Source organism: Pleurodeles waltl, chromosome 3_1, assembly GCF_031143425.1.
Source record: "Pleurodeles waltl isolate 20211129_DDA chromosome 3_1, aPleWal1.hap1.20221129, whole genome shotgun sequence".
NCBI classification, from domain to species: domain Eukaryota; kingdom Metazoa; phylum Chordata; class Amphibia; order Caudata; family Salamandridae; genus Pleurodeles; species Pleurodeles waltl.
The window spans coordinates 1,039,554,305-1,039,581,526 of NC_090440.1; the positions used below are offsets into that span (position 1 = coordinate 1,039,554,305).

General features: G+C 43.6%; 1 protein-coding gene across 1 annotated transcript; it reads right to left on the minus strand.

Annotated features, from left to right (window-relative positions):
* On the minus strand, positions 1 to 27,147 carry DBI (diazepam binding inhibitor, acyl-CoA binding protein). The gene is made up of 4 exons (XM_069224329.1): positions 26,988 to 27,147; positions 15,918 to 16,035; positions 1,424 to 1,486; positions 1 to 240 (listed from the first exon to the last, which is right to left on the minus strand). The coding sequence occupies exons 1-4, from the start codon at positions 26,994 to 26,996 to the stop codon at positions 167 to 169; spliced, it is 264 nt and encodes an 87-aa protein (XP_069080430.1). The 5' UTR covers positions 26,997 to 27,147; the 3' UTR covers positions 1 to 166.
* Positions 27,148 to 27,222: the final 75 nt, after the last annotated feature.

The window sequence follows — 27,222 nt, forward strand, 5'->3', positions numbered from 1 at the left end:
TTTATTTAAAAATCAAGACAGCAGTTTATTTTAGTTGCTAAGCAGCAGTCATACAAATACATTATTTGTTAAATTTTTTTAACTACAGTATCAAACTCTAGGAACAGGAGACAGATTCATGATGAAACAATTCACTACAAACAAGTAGCCTTATTAAATTCATGCCTCAAAAGCCGTATTTTGTTTTCAACTGTTCCACAAGTGCAATGTATTCTGCCATTGCATCTTCCTTGCACTTTCCTTGAGAAGAAAAAAACAAACAGTAATTAGAACTAAATATAGATGCACATTTTAATGTGACAATTGAGGTGCTGCATAAAAAAAGCAGGATAAATAATATTTATTCTCTAGATTTAGACGGCAATGTACACCTTAGAAGCCTGAAACGATTGCAAAGGAGACAACAAAGTGGGGCAAATGAAAAGTTATTTCATAGAACTACCCAAAAGTAGACCTCCCATAAACAGAGCTGCTCATAGTGACTGAATTGACACCGAATGCACAGGTTTTGCAGCTTTTTGTCAAGATTTCCCTCCCCAAATTCCTAGCACAATTACAATTTTAAATAAGAAACACAATTTCAAAAGCCACTGCACTTTAAGGTAGCCCCTCTGATTAAATATACGTTTTATGTACTAAAATACAAACTTATAAGCATGTAATACAATTGCACACATCTGATGTAAATACATTTTTTTTCAAAAAAGACCAATTATAAGAATTCCAAAATCTAAAAAAAAAAAAAAAAAAAAAAACTCCAAGTCAATGGAACTCTATCCCTGCGCCATCAGACTAAATCTAGTCCTGGCAACCAGAAGCCAAACATATGAAGAGCCCTAAACAAGTTAAATTAACACAAAGCTTAGTAGATTTAAAGTAAAGACACTCATTTAAGTACTACAAACTCTGTCCACCACTGAGTGTCCTGTCTGAAAATGGTTTCAAGAGCATTGGAAGATTCTGGTAAAAGAACTAGCTAGCATTTGCTCCCTTCATCTCACAGCCTTGAATGGTTACATTAGTGTCTTTCTTACACACCCCTCCCCACCCCCAACTCACAACTTGTGCTTTCCCGTGCCTCAAGGTTACAGGGCACAGAATATATTTATTTCTAAAGACATCGGTGTCCAAGGTTACCATTCTTTTAAATATTGTCAGAATTACTTATTTACTTTCGAGTTTATCTTACTTAAAAACAAACCAAAGCATCTTCAATGCAAGCTCCTTATTTCACTAAGCGCATTTCTTGTTCTGTTTGCTATCAGTATGGAGTCTACCTAAACCACCAAACTGAATGATGTGCAACCATGTGTAACTCGGGTGTGGCCACATCTAGGTCAAGCAATCTCACAGCTTCTCTCAGACAAACAGTTATTTCACAATATTCCATGTACATTACTTGTATGGTATTCAAGGAAAATACCTTTTTGTTTCTCCCAGGCATCCCATTTGGCTTTGCCTTTGAAATCCAACATGCCAGGTCGATCTAAGGAAAAACATGAGGAAAAGTTATATCAGTGCTTTTTTTTTTTAAAACCGAAATAAAAATCACTATTAACCCCAAGTGCTTCTATTCCAAAGTACCAATGATTCACCAAAACATGTTTCGTGGGGGTACAGCAATTTATTTCATGGTCAAAAACGGCCAATTCAAGTAGCTTCTACTAAAAACAAACAGTGTATTTATGTATCTGCTATAGAGGGCTGTCTACTGCGAGAAATGGGTAAGAAACTTGCACTATGTGACAGAGAAAACCTGAAGGAAGCTCAGAGTTAAAGCAGTACCAAATTAATGGATAACCAGACTTCCTTCTCATCATGTATGTAACAAGCTGAGTAATCCTGCAAGCTGAAATGAAGACAGAGAAGAAGAAGTTGCACCACAGCAAAGCAGTAATGCAGATAAACTGAAATGGAGTACATATGAGAAGGGAACCACAGAACAGATGCTAAAACCTTAAGTCATACAAAGGGTTTCTGGGCAAAGGGGGTGATTTAGAGTTTGGCAGTATGGGAGACCCACCACAAATTGACAATTTTCCCATCTCCCCAAACCTGCAGTTTCCCTTTCCCAGTCAAGTGTCAGGGAACACACTGATTGATATTTGGACCCATCACCAGCGGTTTTGTCCACTACCAGGACAATGTCTTTCATACATCCGGAGATCTTGCCTATTTAAGGTGGTCTGCCCATTGTTCATTTTCCCTTCTCAGATCCATCACACAAGGCTGGACTGACCTAGCCAAGCAAAATTAATAATGGCCTCCCATACAAAGAAGGTAAGGTCTCCATCTGCGGAGGAGCAGAGAAAAAGTCTTCTGCTGTCTCAGCAGCCCAGGAGGACATGGGCCAAATTCTAAATCACCATGAAAGACCACAGAAAATAGAGCAACTGCTGGATGCTTTACATCTCTTGCCACAAAAATGACTTAGGCTAACACACTTGTAACAGGGTCTTCCAGACAAGGGCTGTAAAATGTAGATTCAAGGGGACCAGATCCAGGCCAGATTTTCAGGCTATTCACATAAGGTGCTTTTAAACAGGATGAACCCAGGTAGACTTTTCACTTTATCAGTGGTTATCCTGAATTATTTGCATGTCCCAGACATCCTTGGCATGAAATTAACTAAGGTATTTATAAAGAGCATGGTCACTCTAAAAAGAGAATCCTGGAGCTTATTCAGATATCCGACTAGTTGCTAAATCTACCGGAAAAAGGACTGTTAGGATTTAATGAGCAGGAACAATACCAATGATAAAGTTATTCGGTGTATGACCTACACTCATGATCTAAACTGTAGTTCAAAATATTAAGTTAACTGGGCCAGACCATGTAAATAGGGGTTGGTGCTTCTTATCAGTATTAAAATATTATCTGTAAGGCATTCCAAATTACTTCTACTGGCCCTGGCCTATGCTTCCAGACAATAAGGACCTTCTTGATTACACAAGGTCACCTGCCTAGCGCTTCTTCTGGGTTTCCAACAGCAGAGTACTCATTTAAGTTGAGTCAGGATATCTATGTGCTTAACAAAATCAACACTCCGAAATGTCCAATAATACAATTTGATTTTAAGAAAACTCAAAATTGTCTTAAGAAATATTTAAAGAGCAGTCAGGCAGGTGGAGATGGAATTAAGATATTTTTTTTTAAAAGACCGTTTTTAATTTGGGCAGAAGGAATGAATCATTTTCAGCCAAGTGTTCTAGTCTACAGAATAAGTCTTGATAAACTCTAGACTACTGAAGGCTTGTTTACTTGTGACAGACAAATTATTGGACAAATCGTTGACATTATTCAAGCTTCTGACCTATTAATTACCAGTGTCTATTCTGCAACCTGACCTACAACTACAAGATTTAAATAAACATTAATTACAGATGTGTAAAGTCAAATATACATAACAAGGAAATCAAAATACTTCCTTTAAGAAATTGATCTCAGACACATCTCTTAATAAAATCCACTCTTATCATAACACACTTCTGAGCATTTGCTGAGGGCATGGTGTGGCAAGCTCAGTGCCATATTTAGCCTTTTCCCAGGGGCTGCACTAGGACATCATACAGGGGCTGCGCTAGGACTATAAAGAAATGTAGTTGTTACAGAAATATTACCACTTGAAATAAAATAAGTGTTAACAATTGCTGTATGGCAGGCACTTCTGCCGAGACAAAATGATAGATATATATATATATATATATATATATATAGAGAGATATAGATATAGATATATATATTTCCAGTTACTTACTATACACTGGAACGCCTTTATTATATAAATCATGTGACAAAATTACAATGAATTTGATTCAATGTTTTTTCCGCTAGGGTAACATTTTGTCGTAATATAACAATTTCCAAACGAAAACTCCAAGAGGGAAAAACTAAACTGGCTTGTGGGCAGCACAATGGACTAATAAGCCACACAATGAAGTTGGTGTTTATTTCCAGGCAACATCCTGGAGTTTAAATTATTTTAATAGTGCTAATGCTTTCCTGGTTTCAACAGTTTCTACTGCTAGCAGGGTTTCAACTATTTTCTTCCCTCCACCAGTCTAATGCAAGAGAGTAGGCTCAAATGAAAAAGCAAGCAAAAGAGAGAGACACGGAAGATACATTTGAGACAAAAGGTGGGTAGATAAAAGGGTAGATAAAAAATAAAATAAAAAAAAGAGGAAAAAACAGAAGGAGCAGGCAGCTGGAAGTAAGGAATGACATAAGGAAGAAAGAGTGAAAAGTAGCATTTAGCATTAAGGGAAGAATGAGAATGAATGGCTGGAGTGGTGAAAGGATGAATTGGAGAAAGGATTTGTGTATGGCGATATTGATGTGCAGTTACATTACATGACGTATGCCTATATGTAAGGATGACGACTGGACAGAAGAATGGATGACTAAATAGAAGTGAGAAAGGTTGACATTGAAAGCAGCCTATTTACTTCACATGCTTGGTGGGATTAGTGACATGGCTCAAGTGAAGGAGTATTTGAATTTTCTTGGTACCCCCTTTACTGGACGTCAACAAAACGGACTCCCAATTGCCCTCGCTCTGCTCTGTTCTGTTCAATGAAACAGGCAGCTATTCTATCTTTTGGAGCCTAACAAAGTCTCAGTCTACCCTGGGATCTTTAACTGATAGAATACTGCAGCTGATGTGTGAAAAGAAGGGGGTTACACCTTAATTTCTAAAGTATCTAAGTGAACTGGAATAACCCCTAAACATCCTAAGTCTTTCTTCTCAGTCTGTAAGGCAGAGCACAGAAGTACTCTACTCTGAAGATTCATTTGTGGCACACCTGCCTTCTTGTCCCATGACATTAGCTAAGAATGATCCCTGAATACTGGAATGAAATAGACTTTCTCAATGGAATTAAACTATCTACTGAAAAACCCAGGCTCCGAAATACTTGATTTATGGGAGTAAATAATACTGAGGCCCTATCGATCTAGGAAATCCTTAATTTCAGGAACCTGCATCCACTCCAGAATGTATGTTACAGTGTGGTACCGTCTTGTTTATCCACATCATTTACCACCAAAAATTTTCTCCAAAAATTGCCTTTTTGTGGCTCAGCTGTCTTATTTGACTACAGTTTAAACCCCACCCGTGGACAGATTGTGAAACGTTCCTTGGTTTCTGCAGCAAATATTTAGTAAGTGTAAGGAAATGCCTCCTTGGCATGGTTACCCCCTGACTTTTTGCCTTTGCTGATGCTATGTTTGAATTGAAAGTGTGCTGAGGCCTGCTAACCAGGCCCCAGCACCAGTGTTCTTTCCCCAACCTGTACTTTTGTATCCACAATTGGCACACCCTGGCATCCAGGTAAGTCCCTTGTAACTGGTACCTCTGGTACCAAGGGCCCTGATGCCAGGGAAGGTCTCGAAGGGCTGCAGCATGTCCTATGCCACCCTGGAGACCCCTCACTCAGCACAGACACACTGCTTGCCAGTTTGTGTGTGCTGGCGAGAACAAAATGAGTAAGTCGACATGGCACTCCCCTCAGGGTGCCATGCCAACCTCTCACTGCCTATGCAAGTATAGATAAGTCACCCCTCTAGCAGGCCTTACAGCCCTAAGGCAGGGTGCACTATACCATAGGTGAGGGCACCAGTGCATGAGCACTGGGCTCCTACAGTGTCTAAACCAAACCTTAGACATTGTAAGTGCAGGGTAGCCATAAGAGTATATGGTCTGGGAGTTTGTCAGACACGAACTCCACAGCACCATAATGGCTACACTGAAAACTGGGAAGTTTGGTATCAAACTTCTCAGCACAATAAATGCACACTGATGCCAGTGTACATTTTATTGTGAAACACACCCCAGAGGGCACCTTAGAGGTGCCCCCTGAAACTGTATCCAACTATCTGTGTTGGCTGACTGGTTCCAGCAGCCTGCCACACTAGAGACATGTTGCTGGCCCCATGGGGAGAGTGCCTTTGTCACTCTGAGGCCAGTAACAAAGCCTGCACTGGGTGGAGATGCTAACACCTCCCCCAGGCAGGAGCTGTAACACCTGGCGGTGAGCCTCAAAGGCTCACCTCTTTGTTCCAGCACCGCAGGACACTCCAGCTAGTGGAGTTGCCCGCCCCCTCCGGCCACGGCCCCCACTTTTGGCGGCAAGGCCGGAGAAATTAATGAGAAAAACAAGGAGGAGTCACTGGCCAGTCAGGACAGCCCCTAAGGTGTCCTGAGCTGAAGTGACTAACTTTTAGAAATTCCCCCAATAGGATTAGGGATGTGCCCCCCTCCCCTTGGGAGGAGGCACAAAGAGGGTGTACCCACCCTCAGGGCTAGTAGCCATTGGCTACTAACCCCCCAGACCTAAACACGCCCTTAAATTTAGTATTTAAGGGCTTCCCTGAACCTAAAACTTTAGATTCCTGAAACTACAAGAAGAGGACTGCTGAGCTGAAAAAAAACCCCTGCAGAGGAAGAACAGAAGACACCAATTGCTTTGGCCCCAGACTACCGGCCTGTCTCCTGCCTTCCAAAGAAACCTGCTCCAGCGACGCTTTCCAAGGGACCAGCGACCTCTGAATCCTCTGAGGACTGCCCTGCTTCAAGAAAGACAAGAAACTCCCGAGGACAGCGGCACTGCTCCAAAAGAACTGCAACTTTGTTACAGAGGAGCAGATTTAAAGACCCCTGCAAATCCCCGCAAGAAGCGTGAGACTTGCAACACTGCACCCGGCGACCCCGACTCGACTGGTGGAGAACCAACACCTCAGGGAGGACCCTCCGGCGACTCCAAGACCGTGAGTAACCAAAGTTGTCCCCCCTGAGCCCCCACAGCGACGCCTGCAGAGGGAATCCCGAGGCTTCCCCTGACCGCAACTGCCTGAACCTAAAGTCCCGACGGCTGGAAAAGACCCTGCACCCGCAGCCCCCAGCACCTGAAGGAACGGAACTTCTGTGCAGGAGTGACCCCCAGGAGGCCCTCTCCCTTGCCCAGGTGGTGGCTACCCCGAGGAGCCCCCCCCTTGCCTGCCTGCACCGCTGAAGAGACCCCTTGGTCTCCCATTGAAATCAACAGAGAACCCGAAGCTTGTTTACACACTGCACCCGGCCGCCCCTGCGCTGCTGAGGGTGCACTTTTTGTGTGGACTTGTGTCCCCCCCGGTGCCCTACAAAACCCCCCTGGTCTGCCCTCCGAAGACGCAGGTACTTACCTGCTGGCAGACTGGAACCGGGGCACCCCCTTCTCTCCATTGAAGCCTATGTGTTTTGGGCACCTCTTTGACCTCTGCACCTGACCGGCCCTGAGCTGCTGGTGTGGTAACTTTGGGGTTGCTCTGAACCCCCAACGGTGGGCTACCTTGGACCCAAAACTAAGACCTGTAAGTGACTTACTTACCTGTTAAAAATAACAATACTTTACCTCCCCCAGGAACTGTGAAAATTGCACTGTGTCCACTTTTAAAACAGCTATTTGTGTTTTATGTAAAAAGTATATATGCTACTGTAATTATTCAAAGTTCCTAAAGTACTTACCTGCAATACCTTTCAAATGAGATATTACATGTAGAATTTGAACCTGTGGTTCTTAAAATAAACTAAGAAAAGATATTTTTCTATAACAAAACCTATTGGCTGGATTTGTCTCGGAGTGTGTGTTCCTCATTTATTGCCTGTGTGTATGTACAACAAATGCTTAACACTACTCCTTGGATAAGCCTACTGCTCGACCACACTACCGCAAAATAGAGCATTAGTATTATCTCTTTTTGCCACTATCTTACCTCTAAGGGGAACCCTTGGACTCTGTGCATGCTATTCCTTACTTTGAAATAGCACATACAGAGCCAACTTCCTACATTGGTGGATCAGCGGTGGGGTACAAGACTTTGCATTTGCTGGACTACTCAGCCAATACCTGATCACACGACAAATTCCAAAAATTGTCATTAGAAATTGATTTTTGCAATTTGAAATTTTTCTAAATTCTTTAAAGTCCTGCCAGGGCCTTGTGTTAGTCCCGGTTAGCATTTCTTTTAGAGTTTAAAAGTTTGGTAAAAGTTTGAATTAGATTCTAGAACTAGTTTTTAGATTCTTAAAAAGTATTCCAACTTTTAGAAGCATAATGTCTAGTACAGATGTGAATGTGGTGGAACTCGACACCACACCTTACCTCCATCTTAAGATGAGGGAGCTAAGGTCACTCTGTAAAATAAAGAAAATAGCAATGGGCCCCAGACCTTCCAAACTACAGCTCCAGGAGCTGTTGGCAGAGTTTGAAAAGGCCAACCCCTCTGAGGATGGCAACACAGAGGATGATGATAGTGACTTGGAGGATGATTCCCCCCTACCAGTCCTATCTAGGGAGGACAGGGCCTCTCAAGCCCTGACTCCAAGCATAATAGTCAGAGATGCTGGCTCCCTCACAGGAGGGACCAACCTCTCTGAAATCACTGAGGATAACTCCAGTGAAGAGGACATCCAGTTAGCCAGGATGGCCAAAAGATTGGCTTTGGAAAGACAGATCCTAGCCATAGAAAGGGAAAGACAAGAGATGGGCCTAGGACCCATCAATGGTGGCAGCAACATAAATAGGGTCAGAGATTCTCCTGACATGTTGAAAATCCCTAAAGGGATTGTAACTAAATATGAAGATGGTGATGACATCACCAAATGGTTCACAGCTTTTGAGAGGGTTTGTGTAACCAGAAAAGTGAACAAATCTCACTGGGGTGCTCTCCTTTGGGAAATGTTCACAGGAAAGTGTAGGGATAGACTCCTCACACTCTCTGGAAAAGATGCATAATCTTATGACCTCATGAAGGGTACCCTGATTGAGGGCTTTGGATTCTCCACTGAGGAGTATAGGATTAGATTCAGGGGGGCTCAAAAATCCTCGAGCCAGACCTGGGTTAACTTTGTAGACTACTCCGTAAAAACACTAGATGGTTGGATTCAAGGCAGTGGTGTAAGTAATTATGATGGGCTGTACAATTTATTTGTGAAAGAACACCTATTAAGTAATTGTTTCAATGATAAACTGCATCAGCATCTGGTAGACCTAGGACCAATTTCTCCCCAAGAATTGGGAAAGAAGGCGGACCATTGGGTCAAGACTAGGGTGTCCAAAGCTTCCACAGGGGGTGACCAAAAGAAAGGGGTCACAAAACCTCCCCAGGGGAAGGGTGGTGAGACAGCCAAAAACAAAAATAGTAAAGAGTCTTCTACAGGCCCCCAAAAACCTGCACAGGAGGGTGGGCCCAGAGCCTCTTCACAAAACAATTCTGGGTACAAGGGTAAAAACTTTGATCCCAAAAAGGCCTGGTGTCGTAACTGTAGTCAGTCTGGACACCAAACTGGAGACAAGGCCTGTCCCAAGAAAAATACCACTTCAAACTCCACTCCAGCTAACACTGGAATGGCTAGTCTCCAAGTGGGATCAACAGTGTGCCCAGAGCAAATCAGGTGTCACACTGAAGCTACATTAGTCTCTGAGGGTGGGGTGGATTTAGCCACACTGGCTGCCTGGCCCCCTAACATGCAAAAATACAGGCAGCAGCTCTTAATTAATGGGACAAGTGTAGCGGGCCTGAGGGATACATGTGCCAGTGTCACTATGGTGACAGAGAAACTGGTTTCCCCTGGCCAATACCTGACTGGACAAACCTATCCAGTCACCAATGCTGACAATCAGACTAAAGTACATCCCATGGCAATGGTAACTTTAGAGTGGGGAGGGGTCAATGGCCTGAAACAGGTGGTGGTCTCCTCAAATATCCCAGTAGACTGTTTGCTTGGAAATGACCTGGAGTCCTCAGCATGGGCTGAGGTAGAACTGAAAACCCATGCAGCCATGCTGGGTATCCCTGAACTGGTGTGTGTCAAGACAAGGGCACAGTGCAAGGCACAAGGTGAAAAAGTAGAGCTGGAGTCTGGAAGAAAGGCCCAGCCTCTGGAGTCTGGAAGAAAGGCCCAGCCTACCAGGAGGAAAGGAAAGTCAGCTGGGAAACCAGCTGCAACACAACAAGAAAAAGAGAACCTCTCTTCTCAGGAAGAAGTTCTGCCCTCTGAGGGAACTGAGCCTATGGAGCTGGAACCTTATCAGGTTGAGCTCTTAGGCCCAGGGGGACCCTCAAGGGAAGAGTTGTGTAAGGGGCAAGAAACATGTCCCTCTCTTGAAGGCCTTAGGCAGCAAGCTGCTGAAGAGTCCAAAGGCAAGAAAAATGGAACACATAGGGTCTATTGGGAAGATGGACTCCTGTACACTGAGGCAAGAGATCCCAAACCTGGTGCCACTAGGAGAGTGGTAGTGCCTCAGGGTTTCAGAGAGTTTATTCTGACCTTAGCCCATGATATTCCCCTTGCTGGGCATTTGGGACAAACCAAGACGTGAGAGAGGTTAGTCAACCACTTCTATTGGCCCAACATGTCCCAGAAGGTTAAGGAGTTTTGCATCTCCTGTCCCACCTGTCAAGCCAGTGGTAAGACAGGTGGACATCCAAAGGCCCCCCTCATTCCACTTCCAGTGGTGGGGGTCCCCTTTGAAAGAGTGGGTGTGGACATAGTGGGTCCACTAGAACCTCCCACAGCCTCAGGAAATATGTACATCCTAGTAGTAGTGGATCATGCTACTAGGTATCCTGAAGCTATTCCCCTTAGGTCAACTACTGCCCCTGCAGTAGCCAAGGCCCTCATTGGTATCTTTACCAGAGTGGGCTTCCCTAAGGAGGTGGTGTCTGACAGAGGTACCAACTTCATGTCAGCATACCTAAAACACATGTGGAATGAGTGTGGAGTGACATATATACACTACACCATATCATCCACAAACTAATGGCCTTGTTGAGAGATTCAACAAGACATTAAAGGGCATGATCATGGGGCTCCCAGAAAAACTCAAAAGGAGATGGGATGTCCTCTTGCCATGTCTGCTTTTCGCTTACAGAGAGGTACCTCAGAAGGGAGTAGGGTTCTCACCCTATGAACTTCTGTTTGGCCACCCGGTAAGGGGACCACTTGCTCTTGTTAAAGAAGGCTGGGGGAGACCTCTTCGTGAGCCTAAACAAGACATAGTGGACTATGTACTTGGCCTTCGCTCAAGAATGGCAGAGTACATGGAAAAGGCAAGCAAAAACCTTGAGGCGAGCCAACAGCTCCAGAAGTTTTGGTATGACCAAAAGGCTGCAATGGTTGAGTTCCAACCAGGGCAGAACGTTTGGGTTTTGGAGCCTGTGGCTCCCAGGGCACTTCAGGACAGATGGAGTGGCCCTTACCCAATCCTGGAAAAGAAGAGTCAGGTCACCTACCTGGTGGACCTAGGCACAAGCAGGTGATCCATGTAAACCGCCTAAAACTCTTCCATGATAGGGCTGATGTAAATCTGTTGATGGTAACAGATGAGGACCAGGAAGCTGAGAGTGAACCTCTCCCTGATCTCCTCTCATCAAACCCTAAAGATGGCTCAGTGGATGGAGTGATCTATTCAGACACCCTCTCGGACCAACAGCAATCTGATTGTAGGAAGGTCCTGCAACAGTTTGCTGAGCTCTTCTCCTTAACCCCTGGTCAGACACACCTGTGTACCCATGATGTGGACACAGGAGACAGCATGCCTGTCAAAAACAAAATCTTCAGACAGTCTGATCAAGTTAAGGAAAGCATCAAAGTGGAAGTCCACAAGATGCTGGAATTGGGAGTAATTGAGCACTCTGACAGCCCCTGGGCTAGCCCAGTGGTCTTAGTCCCCAAACCTCACACCAAAGATGGAAAGAGAGATGAGGTTTTGTGTGGACTACAGAGGTCTTAATTCTGTCACCAAGACAGATGCCCATCCCATTCCTAGAGCCGATGAGCTGATAGACAAATTAGGTGCTGCCAAATTCTTAAGTACCTTTGAATTAACAGCAGGGTACTGGCAAATCAAAATGGCACCTGGAGCAAAAGAGAAAACAGCATTCTCCACACCTGATGGGCATTATCAGTTCACTGTTATGCCCTTTGGTTTAAAGAATGCCCCTGCCACCTTCCAAAGGTTGGTGAATCAAGTCCTTGCTGGGTTGGAATCCTTTAGTGCAGCTTATCTTGATGATATTGCTGTCTTTAGCTCCACCTGGCAGGATCACCTGGTCCACCTGAAGAAGGTTTTGAAGGCTCTGCAATCAGCAGGCCTCTCTATCAAGGCTTCCAAATGCCAGATAGGGCAGGTAACTGTGGTTTACTTGGGACACCTTGTAGGTGGAGGCCAAGTTCAGCCACTCCAGCCTAAGATCCAGACTATTCTGGACTGGGTAGCTCCAAAAACCCAGACTCAAGTCAGGGCATTCCTTGGCTTGACTGGGTACTATAGGAGGTTTGTGAAGGGATATGGATCCATTGTGACAGCCCTCACAGAACTCACCTCCAAGAAAATGCCCAAAAAGGTAAACTGGACTGTAGAATGCCAACAGGCCTTTGACACCCTGAAACAAGCTATGTGCACAGCACCAGTTCTAAAAGCTCCAGATTACTCCAAGCAGTTCATTGTGCAGACAGATGCCTCTGAACATGGGATAGGGGCAGTTTTGTCCCAAACAAATGATGATGGCCTTGACCAGCCTGTTGCTTTCATTAGCAGCAGGTTACTCCCCAGGGAGCAGCGTTGGAGTGCCATTGAGAGTGAGGCCGTGGTTTGGTCCCTTAAGAAGCCGAGACCATACCTCTTTGGTACTCACTTTGTAGTTCAAACTGACCACAGACCTCTCAGATGGCTGATGCAAATGAAAGGTGAAAATCCAAAACTGTTGAGGTGGTCCATCTCCCTACAGGGAATGGACTTTATAGTGGAACACAGACCTGGGACTGCCCATGCCAATGCAGATGGCCTTTCCAGGTTCTTCCACTTAGAAAATGAAGACTCTCTTGGGAAATGTTAGTCTCATCCTCTTTCGTTGGGGGGGGGGGGGGGGGTTGTGTAAGGAAATGCCTCCTTGGCATGGTTACCCCCTGACTTTTTGCCTTTGCTGATGCTATGTTTTGAATTGAAAGTGTGCTGAGGCCTGTTAACCAGGCCCCAGCACCAGTGTTCTTTCCCTAACCTGTACTTTTGTATCCACAATTGCCACACCCTGGCATCCAGGTAAGTCCCTTGTAACTGGTACCTCTGGTACCAAGGGCCCTGATGCCAGGGAAGGTCTCTAAGGGCTGCAGCATGTCTTATGCCACCCTGGAGACCCCTCACTCAGCACAGACACACTGCTTGCCAGCTTGTGTGTGCTGGTGAGAACAAAATGAGTAAGTCGACATGGCACTCCCCTCAGGGTGCCATGCCAGCCTCTCACTGCCTATGCAAGTATAGATAAGTCACTCCTCTAGCAGGCCTTACAGCCCTAAGGCAGGGTGCACTATACCATAGGTGAGGGCACCAGTGCATGAGCACTGGGCCCCTACAGTGTCTAAACCAAACCTTAGACATTGTAAGTGCAGGGTAGCCATAAGAGTATATGGTCTGGGAGTTTGTCAGACACGAACTCCACAGCACCATAATGGCTACACTGAAAACTGGGAAGTTTGGTATCAAACTTCTCAGCACAATAAATGCACACTGATGCCAGTGTACATTTTATTGTGAAACACACCCCAGAGGGCACCTTAGAGGTGCCCCCTGAAACTGTATCCAACTATCTGTGTAGGCTGACTGGTTCCAGCAGCCTGCCACACTAGAGACATGTTGCTGGCCCCATGGGGAGAGTGCCTTTGTCACTCTGAGGCCAGTAACAAAGCCTGCACTGGGTGGAGATGCTAACACCTCCCCCAGGCAGGAGCTGTAACACCTGGCGGTGAGCCTCAAAGGCTCACCCCTTTGTTCCAGCACTGCAGGATACTCCAGCTAGTGGAGTTGCCCGCCCCCTCCGGCCACGGCCCCCACTTTTGGCGGCAAGGCCGGAGAAATTAATGAGAAAAACAAGGAGGAGTCACTGGCCAGTCAGGACAGCCCCTAAGGTGTCCTGAGCTGAAGTGACTAACTTTTAGAAATCCTCCATCTTGCAGATGGAGGATTCCCCCAATAGGATTAGGGATGTGCCCCCCTCCCCTTGGGAGGAGGCACAAAGAGGGTGTCCCCACCCTCAGGGCTAGTAGCCCATGGCTACTAACCCCCCAGACCTAAACACGCCCTTAAATTTAGTATTTAAGGGCTTCCCTGAACCTAAGAATTTAGATTCCTGAAACTACAAGAAGAAGACGACTGCTGAGCTGAAAAACCCCTGCAGAGGAAGAACAGAAGACACCAACTGCTTTGGCCCCAGACTACCGGCCTGTCTCCTGCCTTCCAAAGAAACCTGCTCCAGCGACGCTTTCCAAGGGACCAGCGACCTCTGAATCCTCTGAGGACTGCCCTGCTTCAAGAAAGACAAGAAACTCCCGAGGACAGCGGCACTGCTCCAAAAGAACTGCAACTTTGTTACAGAGGAGCAGATTTAAAGACCCCTGCAAATCCCCGCAAGAAGGGTGAGACTTGCAACACTGCACCCGGCGACCCCGACTCGACTGGTGGAGAACCAACACCTCAGGGAGGACCCTCCGGCGACTCCAAGACCGTGAGTAACCAAAGTTGTCCCCCCTGAGCCCCCACAGCGACGCCTGCAGAGGGAATCCCGAGGCTCCCCCTGACCGCGACTGCCTGAACCTAAAGTCCCGAGGGCTGGAAAAGACCCTGCACCCGCAGCCCCCAGCACCTGAAGGAACGGAACTTCTGTGCAGGAGTGACCCCCAGGAGGCCCTCTCCCTTGCCCAGGTGGTGGCTACCCCGAGGAGCCCCCCCCCTTGCCTGCCTGCACCGCTGAAGAGACCCCTTGGTCTCCCATTGAAATCAACAGAGAACCCGAAGCTTGTTTACACACTGCACCCGGCCGCCCCCGTGCTGCTGAGGGTGCACTTTTTGTGTGGACTTGTGTCCCCCCCGGTGCCCTACAAAACCCCCCTGGTCTGCCCTCCGAAGACGCGGGTACTTACCTGCTGGCAGACTGGAACCGGGGCACCCCCTTCTCTCCATTGAAGCCTATGTGTTTTGGGCACCTCTTTGACCTCTGCACCTGACCGGCCCTGAGCTGCTGGTGTGGTAACTTTGGGGTTGCTCTGAACCCCCAACGGTGGGCTACCTTGGACCCAAAACTAAGACCTGTAAGTGACTTACTTACCTGTTAAAAATAACAATACTTTACCTCCCCCAGGAACTGTGAAAATTGCACTGTGTCCACTTTTAAAACAGCTATTTGTGTTTTATGTAAAAAGTATATATGCTACTGTAATTATTCAAAGTTCCTAAAGTACTTACCTGCAATACCTTTCAAATGAGATATTACATGTAGAATTTGAACCTGTGGTTCTTAAAATAAACTAAGAAAAGATATTTTTCTATAACAAAACCTATTGGCTGGATTTGTCTCGGAGTGTGTGTTCCTCATTTATTGCCTGTGTGTATGTACAACAAATGCTTAACACTACTCCTTGGATAAGCCTACTGCTCGACCACACTACCACAAAATAGAGCATTAGTATTATCTCTTTTTGCCACTATCTTACCTCTAAGGGGAACCCTTGGACTCTGCATGCAATTCCTTACTTTGAAATAGCACATACAGAGCCAACTTCCTACAGTAAGTAACTAGTTTAAGAATGTTTATCTTAGAGTCTAATATTCAGTTATGCCTTCCAACATTCCAACGACTCATTATCAAACAAATTCATGTTTTAGTCCAGGGAAGATTTTTTACTCTCACTACATTACATTAGTTGTTAGTAAGGAAGCTTGTGTAAATCTGTCCATGTCTATTTTACTTGGAAAGCCTGGATGACAGAATACAGAGAGACAGACCTCAAAATTGCTACATAAAAAATATCCAACAGTGTTGTCAATGCACATCCTTCCCATCACAATATTCTTAACAGTACCTCTGATAGGTCTGTTTAAACATACCTGTGTTTACATCCCCAACGCATGCTTGCTTGTACAATGCATACACCAATAGCATATCTTCATCCGATGGCTTCGTCTTAATAAGCTTCACATCTTCAGCAGCTTTATCAAACTCAGCCTGGTGAGGAAACAGAAAAAGTTAGTATTGGGTTTCCTTTATTTAGCACAGAATTATTTTTCTGCCAACAGTAGATATTGAAGTTCAATGCCTTGAGCATACTAAAAACCCTGGATGACAAGTAAGTGAATTAATAGAAATTCATCTATTAATGGATGTTTTACGTGGGATCAAAGCATTGAACTTAGTTATAACCTTCGGGTTTGTTGAGGGTGGGCATCCTCCCTTCGAGGACCGCAATTAATAAGTGAATGTTGAAAAATAGCATGAAATATGTAAGTGAGTGCCTGCTCTCCCATATCACCCTTTGTTTGTGTTTCAATAGAAAATATTAGCTCAGAGTGAACAACAAGACAGATCCCTGTTTAATAAATCTCCTGCATAGATGTGTGCACATTGTAGTTCTCTTGTTCCAACAAATACGGGTCCGTAAAGTGTTTGTAAAGTCAATAAAAGGAGTATTACTGAGTCAGACTACACAACCATCAGTAGTGTGATAGTTGTATGACTGTGCAATATACAACTTTTTTTTTTCAAGTTTATTCATTAAATTCTGTTAAAATCTAAAACAAGGTTTATCTAAACATGATTAGAACACTCCACCCCCATCTTGTCAGTGAACCTTTGTATGGTGTTCTGTCTGGCGGTCCACTGGAATAAGAGTTCACGGGTGCAGTCCTTTAACACCACCACCGTTTGTCACGTTGAACTCATTGTATTATGTATTGCATCTCACTGATGCTGAACATTAGACGACCACTCATAAAAACTAAAGCAAGGATAACACAAAGATTCTCATAGAAATAACCCCCACCCTTACAAATAATAGCAGAACCCACAAAAATAGACTGGAGGATTTGAGAGAAAAAGCTGTGAAATATAAAATAAAAGGTCCCAGTTAAATACTGGGAGTGAAGAGACCATACCTTAAACACTAAAACAAATTATGAAAAAGAACTATATTTTTGAAATAGGCAAAGTCTATTTATTTTATTTATCACCTCATTCACAGCAATGAAAATGAGCTTAGATTCCACTTTAGAATTCCTGCACTTTTTGATGGATCAAGTTACCCTAGTACACCACTTCAAATACAGGCAAGCCAAGGGCCTTCTCGGCATTTATGTATCCTGCAGAATGCTACAGAAAGGCTAGTCAGGTAGGAACCCATCCCAAATCTCTTTGCAACCCATCAAATGTGCAATTGCTCCTAGTGTGGATTAGAATTCAATATGGCAGAGACAGAGGTTAACCGCAACAACATATGTCTCCTGTTGCTCTTCCTTCACTAGCAGACAAAATCCTGACTTCACACCAGTGTCCCACAAGGAATGTCGCAAGGCAGGGGCATCGATGAGCTGGTGTGGAGTGCACAACACTGCATTAGTTCTCTTCAAACAAAACTAAACCACAGATGGGAGCTATGTAACCAGGTAATATAAAGAAAATAATACCCTATATCAATATAAAATAAATCCTCCCCTTTAAATGCCTAAGTAGAAATAAAAGCCCAACACAAATGTTGAAAAACAGAATTATAAATAAACACATTTCAAAAATGGTACAGTAGTATAAAACTTTGCTGAGAAGTATATTATAGCAAATAGGTAAAGCATCTATACCTGTGTGACACTATGTTGACATGTGCTCCTCCATACAGGTATGGATCCATTTTGAACTGTTTGAGAACAGTCACGTACACAGTTTTTTGGTTTAGACTGACAACATTTTCTTTGGGAGTGCACTATACTGCTGGGGAAAACCCTAACAATTTTAGAACCATTCCACCAATGGTCACCTTTTGCCCGAACAGCATTCCCACACACCTTTTCAACTTTAACTGTGTGGAAATCTTTGAATCTCCTTTTCTGACATATAAGGTTTCTATATTCTCACACTTATTACGTTATAATAGATCTTTGGCTTACGCTGGGGGCAAGAGCACATTTTTCCCTGACAAGACAATCCATGCTTTCTACTTCTACCTTTTGTTTCAGCCATTTTGACATCCATGCAGGCCTGTAATCAGTAGCTGGTTTCCTATCCCTAAGAAATTTGAAAATAGAAACTTGGGTAAAGGACTGAGGTGTGGTCCTATAAAACCACAACACGATGGGTGGCAGCACTGACCTCGCCACTTGTTCTGTAAAGGCCAACGAACATACACTCACAACACTCTGTTAATGTGCTAAACAAGATCATTTGTTTGGGGGGGGGGGGGGGTGATGGAAAGCTTTTGAGATGTTTTATGGTGCTAGCTTTAAGAATTTCCAATGCTTCATAGGAAATAAATTGTACTCCATTATCTGTGTCTATACACCCTTCCCTCATGCACACATCCCTAAGAAATGTTATCTCAGTTCTGGAATCTGGCTCCCCAATTAATCTTACTTCAGGCCACTTAGTATAGTGATCTATGAGGACCAAAGCAAACCCCTGATTACAAGGAAGTGAATTAACAGTCCTATCAAGTCAATATTGACTTTTAACCATGTTCCCGCACGTAGAAAACACAAGCCTTTCTGACTAGCAAGTCAATTTCTTTATCCATCTATGGCCACCGGGATGTAGACCACACTCCACATTTCATGATATTAGCCCCTAAATGCCCTTCATGAGCTCATTTTTACAATTAAAGGTCTGATTTTGACCAGGGGAGCCCGTTTGCCAAATCTCATAATTAACCCATCTTCTAAAGATGGGGTCTTCAGTTACCTTACAAAAAGGTTGAACACCTTGCCCGCCCTTTTTTTCCAGCTGGGATGTGTTCAATATCAAATTGGAACTGCAGCAAACAAGCTGAAAATCTTGCAATTCTAGGTATGTTGTTTCTGACATTGTTTCCACTAAGAACGAATACTTGGGATTTATGATCAATCTGAAGTACAAACTTCGCTTCCCACAAGTAAGTGTGAAATTTTTCTATAGCCCAACAGCATGCCTATCATTTTTTTTTTTTCACAGAACAGTGACGTTCTGAACACTGGACGAGAATCATTATGAAATCAGTAATGTGGCCAATCCTTGAGTTTCTGTTGTTAGTCACTGTACTGGTCGGTCACATAAGTATGTTGATTCAGACAAAGTGGAAACAACGAAATCCTCATCAACAGTGGCTCTGTTGACAATGGCCAGGGTACAAGAATGGCTATTCATACAGAAGACCTTCAATGGCAAAGCCATGGTGGTGCTTTCGGGTCTGTGCATGTCCTTACCTCTGGCAGGGAACATGACATAGCCCTGGGTAGGAACAAATCCTATTCAGGAAAAAGCTTAATCTTCAAGATCCATCGTGCCCATCCTGCTGAATGCAGGTCATTGAAGAAAAAAGCTCTGTATCCTAAAAATTCTAGGGGCCGAGAGGGAGGAGGTAGAGCTAAGGAAAAAAAATCAGTGAGGGATTTTATTACGATAATGATGGGGGTGGGTCCAGAGGCCTACCTCCTGAAGGTCAAAAATGTATGGGAAAGGACCCTTATCATGCGAGTCCGTCTGGAAGCAATTAGAAGTAATTTGTGTTTTCCGCAGTTTGATCAAAATTCCATAAAATTGCGATGGTGTATCCCTACAGATCTTAATTCATTTTACCATGTTTTGTGAGTTTTATGCACCTTTTAGGAAACACTATTTAGTCCCTCTTTGGAGGGACAGGGGTTTTGTGCAATACCACCCAGCCTTTATGTGGTTGGGTAGGACTTCTGATGAGTTGGTGTGGCAAGGGATAGGCTCCTTCTTAAAGGGAGCCATAACTTGGCAGAAGTGTTATTTTTTACATTTTGTTAGTGCTTATATAATTTTGTATTATTTTGTGGATGCATCAAATGAGTACTGTAATTTTGAATGTAATTGCCTTAACTGTTTTTATGTGCTGTTTATTTATACGTTCTTATCGCTGAAACATTTCTAACCGAATAAAGAGACTTGATGATGTTGAGAGCTCTGTACCCTTTTCATCCTACTCCTCGTCTAAGACATGAAGATTTGTGTCAGTCTATAGATGCAGATCACGATAGGTGATATATTTTTAAGGAATGTTCTAAATAAACAGTTATGAGACATTTGAGAAATCCTGCCATTTTCTCGCGATGATCAACATCTACTTTTCTGAACCCTTTGATGGAACAGTATAAAAAGGTCTCCACTAACATGCCTTCTTTTTGCCCTTCAATTAAGAAAGCTATACAGAAAGATTTGAAAGAAAGTGAAAAGTCAGTCTACTGTTTAAATTCCTATACAAGATGTATGCGCGGAGGGGGAGGTGGGGGGGCAGGGGGGGAGGTGGTAAGAGCTCTGGTGAAGAGGCCAGAGATTCTACTACTAGGAATGCTGATGGTAGATACGTTGGTCCACTGCTTGGATAGTTATTTACACAGGGGATGTTTTCCTCTTGTCTAAATTTAGTTTTACAGTAAAACTGATTTTCCTTAATTAAAACACTATTATTTTAAACACACCAATGACTGATGGTACAGCATCATCGGCTGGGAAATCAGAATAACCTATCTGCCAAAAGGCATTTCCTATTGGGTAAATAAAATACTTTATTCAGTAGAAACATGCACTGGAAAGACAGGCAAGACCTACAGGAACGTAAGTTGAAAAATAGCATCTTTATCACCATGTATATTAGTATAAGATGTACTTTGAATATGAGCAGGGGAAAGTGCTCTAGTTAAATTTATGGCCTCAACATTACCCCATACTTTTTCTTTGCAAATGCAGCAAAAGACCCTTTCAAAGTCATTCAAATTTCCCAAAGTGGACTAGTTTCAGTCTCTCTGCTTTATCAATAAAAGTGAACTGTGTTCTTAAAAAAAAAAAAATCATCTAAAAAGCCCATATCAGAAAAAGAAACATAAAAAATGAAGAGGAAAAAATGTGTTAATCATTCAGAGCATCAAACTTAAATCAACATGGAAAAATGTAGAAAGGACAGTTTTCTGTTCAATTACATTTATTTAGGATATAAATATATCAACAAACAAATTAAATGAAAATATTCTTATCACAAAGATGACAAATTCAGGAGCACTGTCAAAATGTTATGGCGGTACTGCAGTTAAGGTCAAAGTTACACATGGACCAACAGCAACACACAGCTTCACAAAAGAGAGTGAAAGCAGACATGATGATTTTCATGCTCATGAGAATGGTCTAAAAAAAAGAAAGAAAAAAAAAAAAAATTGTACGTTGGCAAAAACAAGGGAGTTCCCTTCTCCCGCTATGACAGGCTGCTGCCCACTACAGTATTTTAGTTTCCTGCTAAGCAAATGGGCAAAAGAGGAGAAGAACAAGCGGGCTGTTCACTTCCGTGGTTTAACCTCTTTGTTTGGTAAATTAAGCAATAAATAACTTAGGACTAAGAAGGAGGAATCCTCATATCCACTGTTGATGAGGATATCTTTGTTTCCACTTTGTCTGCTTCAACATACTCATGTGACAAGTACAGTGAATAACAACAGAAACTCAAGGATTGACCACACTACTGATTTTATAATGATTCTCTGCCAGTGCCCGGTTCACAGCCCAACCAATACCAGCTCTGAAATTGCAAAGTATAAAGCTGTTCAACCACTCTAAAGCCGCCTATGAATTTAAATGTACTCCGCACTCCAACTTCCAGACTTGGTTCTTGAAATGAATACTCTTCTTGGTTGCACAGTTTTTATTTACATTAACTTTTCAAAAAAGCAGATTTTAGAAACTAACCTCATACGCACTAATGAACCCATGTACGTTATTAATTGTGTAAAAAAAAAAAAAAAAAAAAAAAGTTCACATTTAACGTATATATTTGCAACATAAACACCTTTTTAATAAATATCTCAGCATATACCTCAACAGTCAGTCCAAACTCATGGCCTTCTTAGGTTGAGCCTGCAGGAAGTGTGCATGGCAACCATCAATTGTATTTACTAACAAAACTAAAAAAAACAAAAAAAACACACACTCACACACGCGACAGGCAGACCTCTATAAAGGGACTTTAAGCCTGCCGATTACTTACCATTCATTGGCATCCTTATCACTCTTCTTTACTGCCTTCTAATTCAGCAGCACTAATAAGTCGTCACTTACTGTGTGACTTCCTTGTGTGGGTAAAGCAAGGATGAAGTACACATTGAGTTAACTTAGTGTCTGTCCGCTGCTCTCGTAAACTAAGATACTTTTTTTTTTTGCAGTTTTATATAGTGCAAACTTGACTTGGCCAGAAAGTATTCACCGCTTTACACGACCACGTTACATTAGACAAGTTAACATGCATTTTTTTATGCTGCAAAATTAAGTGATTTGCTATGAATCCCAGGGTGTTGAGGCAATCCTGCTTGTTTTTTTTTTTTGCAGTTGAAGCTGGCCATTGTTTGAATTGTTGAGCCATTAATGCAACGCTGTGGGTGAGCTTCAGGCAGTGCTGCTTTCAGTTAGCAGCAATAAAACACCCTATATATGTACTTTCACTGGTCCCATTACAAATCCCATCATGGAGAAAGTGTTGCTCTGGCTGAAAAACAACATGGCTGCTGGGAGGTACCCTGTTGGGATGACCAGCAGCATCTATGTGGCCTGGTCATTTCATGCAGTTAAAAGTTAAGAATGCAGCCCATTTGCAAATTCCATGGTGATTGCTGCTGCTTTGTAATCTACCCGACTCCAATCCAGTCTACCCACCTCACTAACCCTCTCTTCCCCACTCAAGTCTACTAAACTCTAATGTACCCCATCCCTTTCTACCCCATATGAATCAACCTCAACCCACCCCAAGGTACCCCACTCTACCCCATCCCACTCCAAGGTACCCAACTTCACCCCTCCCCAATCAACCCCACCCGACTCCAATCTACCCACCCGTACCAACCACACTCCAAAGTATTCCACTCTACCCCATCCCAATCTGCCCCCCTTTAATCAACCCGGCCCGCTCCACTCCAATCAACCCTGCCCCACCCGACTCCAATCAACACTACCCCACCCCAAAATACCCACACACCCTGTTAGAAATGGGGTCTTTGGTTGGCAGTCAGGTTACCCCCTGTCCAAGCAAGGACCCTCACTCTAGTCAGGGTAAAAGAGAATAACCCTCAGCTAACACCTGCTTACCCCCTTGTTAGCTTGGCACGAGCAGTAGGCTTAACTTCAGAGTGCTAGGTGTAAAGTATTTGTACCAACACACAGAGTAACTTAATGAAAACACTACAAAATGACAACACAGGTTTAGAAAAATTGAGAATATTTATCTAAACAAATCAAGACCAAAAATGACAAAAATCCACAATACATAAGTCAAGTTATTAATTAAAAAGCAATAAGTGTCCTGATGTAGTTTTAAACAGACAAGAACGCAGTCAGTGTGAAAATGTACCTTGGGTGCTTAAAAAATAACCCTGCACGGGTGAGTGTGCGTCAAAAAGGGCTTGCGATGTGTGGATGTCACTCACGAGTGTGACCTTGCGTCGTTTCTCCTTTCGTCGGGTCTGGTGTGTTGTTTCTTCTCTCCGCAGGAGAGCGATGCATCGATCCGGTCAGCACTCTTGGGTCCGGGCAGGACTTGTGTTGTTTTTACAATCCCAGGGGTACATGAGTTGGAAATCCAGCTGCACGATGATCTGAAAACCACGCAGCACGGTTTGCGATCTCACCAGCGATGCTGCGCGTCATTTCTCCAGCTCTGTGCATCGATCTTCCGGTCGCGTTGCAGGCGAGCGTCGATTTTCAGCCGCGAAACCGGTAGCGCGTCGATTTTTCAGCCACAGATCGGGGTTGCGTCGATCTTTTACCCACAATGCATTCTTTGAGTGGATTTCTTCCTCTTAGGCTGCCAGCTTCTCCTTTCAGGGTCCCAGGAACTTGATGGGCACCACTTGGCAGAGTAGGAGTCTCTCCAGAGACTCCAGGTGCTGGCAGAGAGAAATCTTAGCTGCCCCTGAGACTTCAAACAACAGGAGGCAAGCTCTAAATCAAGCCCTTGGAGATCTTCACAAGATGGAAGGCACACAAAGTCCAGTCTTTGCCCTCTTACTCTGGCAGAAGCAGCAACTGCAGGATAGCTTCACAAAGCACAGTCACAGGCAGGGCAGCTCTTCTTCCTCAACTCTTCTCCAGGCAGAGGTTCCTCTTGGTTTCCAGAAGTGTTCTAAAGTCTGGTTTTGGGTGCCCTTCTTATACCCATTTTCTCCTTTGAAGTAGGCCTACTTCAAAGTAAAGTCTCTTTTAAATGTGAAATCCTGCCTTGTCCAGGGCAGGATCCAGACACTCACCAGGGGGTTGGAGACTGCACAGATGGCTCATCAGGAAATGCGACTACACCCCAGCTCCCTTTGTGTCACTGTCTAGTGTGAGGTGCAACGAGCCCACTGTCAAACTGATTCAGACAGGGAATCCACAAACAGGCAATCATAGAAATGGTATAAGCAAGAAAATGCTCACTTTCTAAAAGTGGCACTTTCAAACACACAATCTTAAAACCAACTTTACTAAAAGATGTATTTTTAAATTGGGAGCTCAGAGACCCCAAACTCCACATGTCCATCCGCTCCCAAAGGGAATCTACACTTTAATCATATTTAAAGGTAGCCCCCATGTTAACCTATGAGAGGGACAGGTCTTACAACGGTGAAAAACGAATTTTGCAATATTCCAATGTCAGGGCATATAAAACACATTACTATATGTCCTACCTTAACCATACACTGCACCCTGTCCTTGGGGCTTCCTAGGGCCCACTTTAGGGGTGTCTTACATGTAAGAAAAGGGAAGGCTTAGGCCTGGCTAGTGGGTACACTTCCCAAGTCGAATTTACAGTTAAAACTGCGCACACAGACACTGCAGTGGCAGGTCCGAGACATGATTACAGAGCGACTTATGTGGGTGGCACAACCAGTGCTGCAGGCCCACTAGTAGCATTTGATTTACAGGCCCTGGCACCTCTAGTGCACTTTACTAGGGACTTACTAATACATCAAATATGCCAGTCATGGATAAACCAATTACATACACATTTTGTAAAGGGGCACTTGCACTTTAGCACTGGTTAGCAGTGGTAAAGTGCCCAGAGTAACAAAAACAGCAAAAACAGAGTCCAGCACACATCAACAACCTGGGAAACAGAGGCAAAAAGTTAAGGGTGACCACACCAAGGATGAAACGTCTAACACACCCCAAACTACCCATCCTCCCCTCTACACCAAGTTCACTGGCACTCCATCCCACACTTTCTGCATTGATAACACGTAGAACCTCCATATGTAACTCAAGTCTACACTACAAACAAGTGTAAGAAACACACTTTAAAAATGTTATAGACACTACAAACCCTGCACCGGAAGAGTGCATAACATTTGAAAATGATTTCCTAGGTTACTCATATGACACAGTCCCTGGGGCTGTCTAAAAGTGGCACTTACAATAAAACTCACAGTGTGTAAATTACACTCAGTATTATGCCGACTTGTTTAACTGATTTATAACAGTTTTTTGTTGCATAAATACTGTACAACTGAGGTAAGCCTAAAATACGCATTTAAAATGTATATGTCCTTTTGAGTAGGCCTGAAAGCGAACAAAATGAATTATAGACCTCCTGTCCGTGGCAAATATGTGATGGAGGCGTGTGGATGATAACTTGTTTTCTGAAATGTTCGAATACGAGGAAGAACTTAGAAGGGTTTTGGCGGCCCGTTTAGAGCGTTCACATCTGTGCCAACAGACAGAAAAACAGATTTAGATTTCCAAGAAAATCTTTACCTTCCACACCAGCTAAGGCAAAACCTTTACGCTTTTGGTACAAGACACAGACTTTCAAAAGTACTCTTTTTCGCCAATGAAGTCTGGTATGAACAATGAGTTTAACAGCGTAGTATGCAAAATCACATGCTAAGTAATAATCGCATATTAAGGAATTTCAAGAAGATGATGATGATGATGGTGCGCTGAGGAACTAACTCATAAAAAAGACAAGTATTTTAGATTTGCGAATGATTAATAGCGTGTCGACTTCACTCATTTCTCCCCTTAGCATTTAACGTTTGCATTTTCAGTTGATTATTAGTTTAAGGTGTTAGCTGTTCTAATACGCCCAACCCCTATCTAAACTTTATTCTTGTTCACTGCTTAAAATTACATGACTCATGATCAGGCTTTGCAAACATGTTCGTTCCCGTTCTGAGCAATTAAATGACTGGGGTGCTAGACTTTACAGACACACATTAAGGGTCAGGCCACGGGCGCGTTCTTTCTTTCCTTATTATTTTTTGGTTGCAGTTTTATTTAGCACGAACTCGACCCGAAGATACTGGGGCGCTCTTTACATGAGAACCAGTTACGTTACATAGGGACACATTCATGTACTGGTAGTAGGCACATGGAGATTGTGATTTCCCAGAACCGCAGGATGTTGAGCCGACGCCGAGACTCGAGCCCATCTCTGAAGTTATTCCACATCCTCTTCTAAAATCCGAGGAGAGAAATGTATTTTGAACAGTTCTCAAACTGCTTGAAAACGAATCAGTTTATCGCACGTTTCTTCACGAGCATTTGTCAGCTACCGAATAAAGACTGTCAAATGTTGGGAGGGAGGGGCTCATTTCTATGTATTGCCACTGCATTTATTAGTTCCCTACATATTATTGCAGATTACTCATTGATAATTTAACATTAGCAAGATACTAGCTGAAAAAATATATAACACCACATATACTGTTCAGTTAAACATTTTAATTCGCGTAACTGCATTACTGAAAACCACATATGCACGTCCTAACACGAGTAACGATCAATGAACAAAAAATTCTAAATGAACCCAGCCCCTTGCCCTTTCAAGAAGCTCGCGTTCACCTTAGCACTGACTGTGATCAGGAAATGACAAATGAATAGGGCGTGTTACTGACAAAGAAAGTGCTTCCTCCTCTAAGCCCCTGAACCTTTCCAGAACCCTTTTCACATTGAGCACCTGGTACCTGAGACATAGTGGATGTGTTTGCTGCCGACAGGTGCCGTGAAGCTTCCAGTGATGGGATGTGAATGAAGTCGAACAGCAGACGAAGAAGAAAAGAAAAACTCTAAGCACATGCAGGGCAAAGAACAAGCAACCCCTTCGACCACGCCCCCGATAGAGATGGAAAAGATTTCGATGCGTCTTACTGCCCTGTCACTGCTCATTTTCCGACTGGAGTGTTTCTGTACACCTATATT